The sequence below is a fragment of the Alligator sinensis genome, unplaced genomic scaffold (assembly GCF_000455745.1).
Source record: "Alligator sinensis unplaced genomic scaffold, ASM45574v1 scaffold1509_1, whole genome shotgun sequence".
In the NCBI taxonomy this organism is placed as follows: domain Eukaryota; kingdom Metazoa; phylum Chordata; order Crocodylia; family Alligatoridae; genus Alligator; species Alligator sinensis.
This window is the reverse complement of record NW_005842711.1, coordinates 783,566-786,646: the sequence shown is the minus strand read 5'-3', so window position 1 is coordinate 786,646 and position 3,081 is coordinate 783,566. Positions and strand designations below refer to the sequence as shown.

General features: G+C 65.0%; 1 protein-coding gene across 1 annotated transcript in view; it reads right to left on the bottom strand.

Moving 5' to 3' along the window:
• The window catches only part of CAMSAP3 (calmodulin regulated spectrin associated protein family member 3), a 19,916-nt gene that overhangs the window by 6,366 nt on the left and 10,469 nt on the right, over window positions 1-3,081 (bottom strand). Inside the window, exons 6-11 of the mRNA XM_025216157.1 lie at window positions 2,791-2,838; window positions 1,734-1,885; window positions 1,362-1,482; window positions 880-973; window positions 520-571; window positions 104-236 (exon numbers count right to left, since the gene is read on the bottom strand). Of these exons, the coding sequence (XP_025071942.1) occupies window positions 104-236; window positions 520-571; window positions 880-973; window positions 1,362-1,482; window positions 1,734-1,885; window positions 2,791-2,838 (600 nt within the window). The remainder of the gene's footprint in view (window positions 1-103; window positions 237-519; window positions 572-879; window positions 974-1,361; window positions 1,483-1,733; window positions 1,886-2,790; window positions 2,839-3,081) is intronic.

The following is a 3,081-nucleotide window of genomic DNA, read 5'->3' as shown; positions in this document are numbered from 1 at the left end:
CCGTCCCCTACTCTGCTCTACCCCTGCCCCCATACAATCAAGGCCTGCTCACACCCCCTATCCCTCCCAATAGCTCCGACCCTGCCCCCCCAACAGACAACACCTCCAGCAGAAGGAACCAGGCCAGAGCCCCTTCCACCCTGCCAGGGGGTCTCTCACCAGGTGATCCACGGAGTGGGGACAGTGCTGCTGCCCCAGGGAAGAATGGGTGCCGGAAGCTGAACACGGGGGAGCCACTGTAAGAGAGACCAGGGGTTGGGGGCAGGTCAGACAGGAGGGCCTGATGCACCAAGCCCCTTATTTGCACACCCCCACCAGATCCTGGGACAGGTGCAGGGTGTGCTGCACCCGGTGGCCACCAGGGGGGCGCTATACCCACCCCCTGACCCCAAGAGGATGCTCACTATCCTGGGCTCCCAGCCTGCAACAGGAGCACAGCATCCCCAGCTGCCCCCCAACACAGAGCCCCCTAGTGTTTCCTCAGGGGATCAGGGCCCCCAGCTGCTCCCCCACACTCACCTGTTGCTGCCGCAGCTGTTGGGAGTCAGGGCATCGCTCAGCCCTGGGGAGTCTGCAAAGACAGCACTGGCCTCAGCCCCAGCCCTACCTTACCAGCCCTGCTGTCCCCACCCCAGCAACCAGTCCCCTCCATCCCTGACAGGGTGCAGAGTAGGTAAATCCTGCCCCCGCAACTCCCACCCAGGCCCCACCCCCCCACCGCTGAGGCTGGAGCCCAGCCCCCACCCTGGCACAGCTCCCAGGGGTAGAGGGCACTCAGACCTCCCCCACACCCAATGCACCTACTCCTACTCCCCCTCCAAGGTGGTGCCTTCTCAGGCACAGCAGAGAGAACCCCCCGCCCTGCCCTCTCCATGGTACCTCTGAGGTCTCCTAGGTCACGGGGCCGCACGAAGTCGGGCTTCAGCACCTCAAAGCACAGGAAGAGCTCGGCCAGGAAGGCCCCTATGTTCACCTGTGTGTGTGTGGGGTGGGGGAGCACCCATGCTAAGGTCTGGGCACTGTGGAGACTCCCCTCCTACACACCAGCCCCTTCCTCACCACCAAACCTTAGGGGCCCATGAGAACTGGGAAAACTAGACCCTTCCCTCCCCGCACCCTGCAAGGTGGGCTGTGCCAAGCAGATGCTGGCATCCCTGCCCTATGGTGCCAGGCCCAATTAGCACCACAGGGCCTCATTAGGGGCCTCATTAAGGGGCCTCTGGCTGCTGCAGAAGTGGGGACAGGCCAGAGCCAGGCAGAGTGCCCTCCCCCTATCCCAGGGACTTAACCCTTCATAGCTTAGCCTAGATGCACTGCCCCCCCCCGGACTTAACCAGTGGCAGCCTGGCACCCCTGCTCACCCGGAGGGCAGGGGGCATGTAGAGCAGGTCCTCCAAGGCCAGCGGGCAGCCTCCTCCCAGGCGCCGGGCACAGAAGTCCTGCAGCAGTTGCAGGTTGTACAGCGCCCAGAGAATTGGCCCCCTCGGGCCCCCGGTGGGGGAGGGGGGGGGGGGGTGTCACACACAGCCCCCACAACATCCTCCACCTCAGGGACCCAGTCCCCACCCAGTGCTCAGCTACCCCATGGCACCCCCCACAGCCCCCCTGCAGTGCCAAGCCCCCTGCACCCCATCCTGCCCTCCCACCCCACCCTACAGTGCCCTCCATGGCATGCAGTGCCCCCTCCCTGGCTCTGTACCTCTCCCACCATAGTCCTGCTTGCCCCAAGGTGCCCCTCCAGCTCACCCTCAAGGCGCACAAGCTGGGGGCAGTAGTAGTGCAGCATGGCTGCCAGGGCAGCACCACTGGCCAGGTCCTGCAGGCCAGTGATGGCAGGGAAACAGGGTGCCTGTGTGGGCAGCACCTTGTCCTTCCGGTACCGGATCTGAAAGTAGAGGGACGGAGGGTGGGGGGGGTGTCAGTACCAGGGCCACAGACCTCTGTGCAGGACCCCTTGGACCAAAAGCTGGAGGCAGGCACCTGCTCCCCCCACCAACCCCCCACCCCCCAAGCTGGTGCCCCCCTCACCCCCAGAAGGGAGGGGGAGACACCCTGACATGGCACCACATGCTGGGGGTAGGGGGGAGGGAAGAAGGGAGAGGGGAGGGGCTGTGGCTGGGGTCCCAGGGGTAAAAGGGGCAGGACTAGGGCAGTTTGACTGAGCCCCACTCCCATTCCAGGGCCTAGCACTGCCCCACAGGCCTGGCAGGGATGAAGCAGGGTGGGGTAGGGGGGGATGCGACAACAAGGAGAGACTCCCCCTTTGCAATCCAGGCCCCCACACAAGAGACAAGACACAGCCGGCAGGCACAGACAGAGAGCAGCCAGACAGACGGATACCCAGAGGGAAGGGGAGGGGAAGAGAAGGGGGGCAGCCTCTTTGCCCTGGCTGGCACCACACTGGGGGTCTGGGCCCAGACACTGGGGTCCAAAGGACCCCCCCCAGGGGCATGGGAGAAGGGGCTGAGGCCAGGAGGGGTGTCAACCTCCCACCCACACCAGAAGCTGGGCAGCCCAGATCCAGGCAGTATGGGAGGCTGACACAAGAGAGGCTGACTGAGGGGGCATGCCACGAGGCCCTGAGCCTGGGCACACCCTTGCCCAGACCTGGCATGGGCTGCACCAGGCACCACTCCTAGAACTAGTGCCAGGGCCAGAGCACCCACAGCTCAGGGCAAGCTGTGGGTAGTGCCAGCTACTATGGGGCAGAGGTGGGCACCCTAGAGCCCCCCCCAGCCCAGGGCAGGCTGCAGGGAAAGCGCAGCAGGGTGGGCATAGCAGATACATTACCACAGGAGGTTTACTCCCCGACTCCTTCAAACAAAAAGCGATGGCATGCTGGAGCCAGCAGCAAAGGAAAGAGAAAGCCTCATCAATGCCCCAGTTGGCAGGTGTGGGGGATGGGGGGGGCAGCCAGGCCTGCAGGGGGCAGCCCAAGGGGGTGCAGGATGGGTGATGCAACCTTCCCAGCACGCACTAGGGGGACCAGCGCCATCTGCTGCCCCCCCTAGTATCAGTTGGAGCTGGCTAACCCTTGGGGCAGTGGCTGGGGGCCCCGGACCTTTTGGGGGGGGGGGGGGA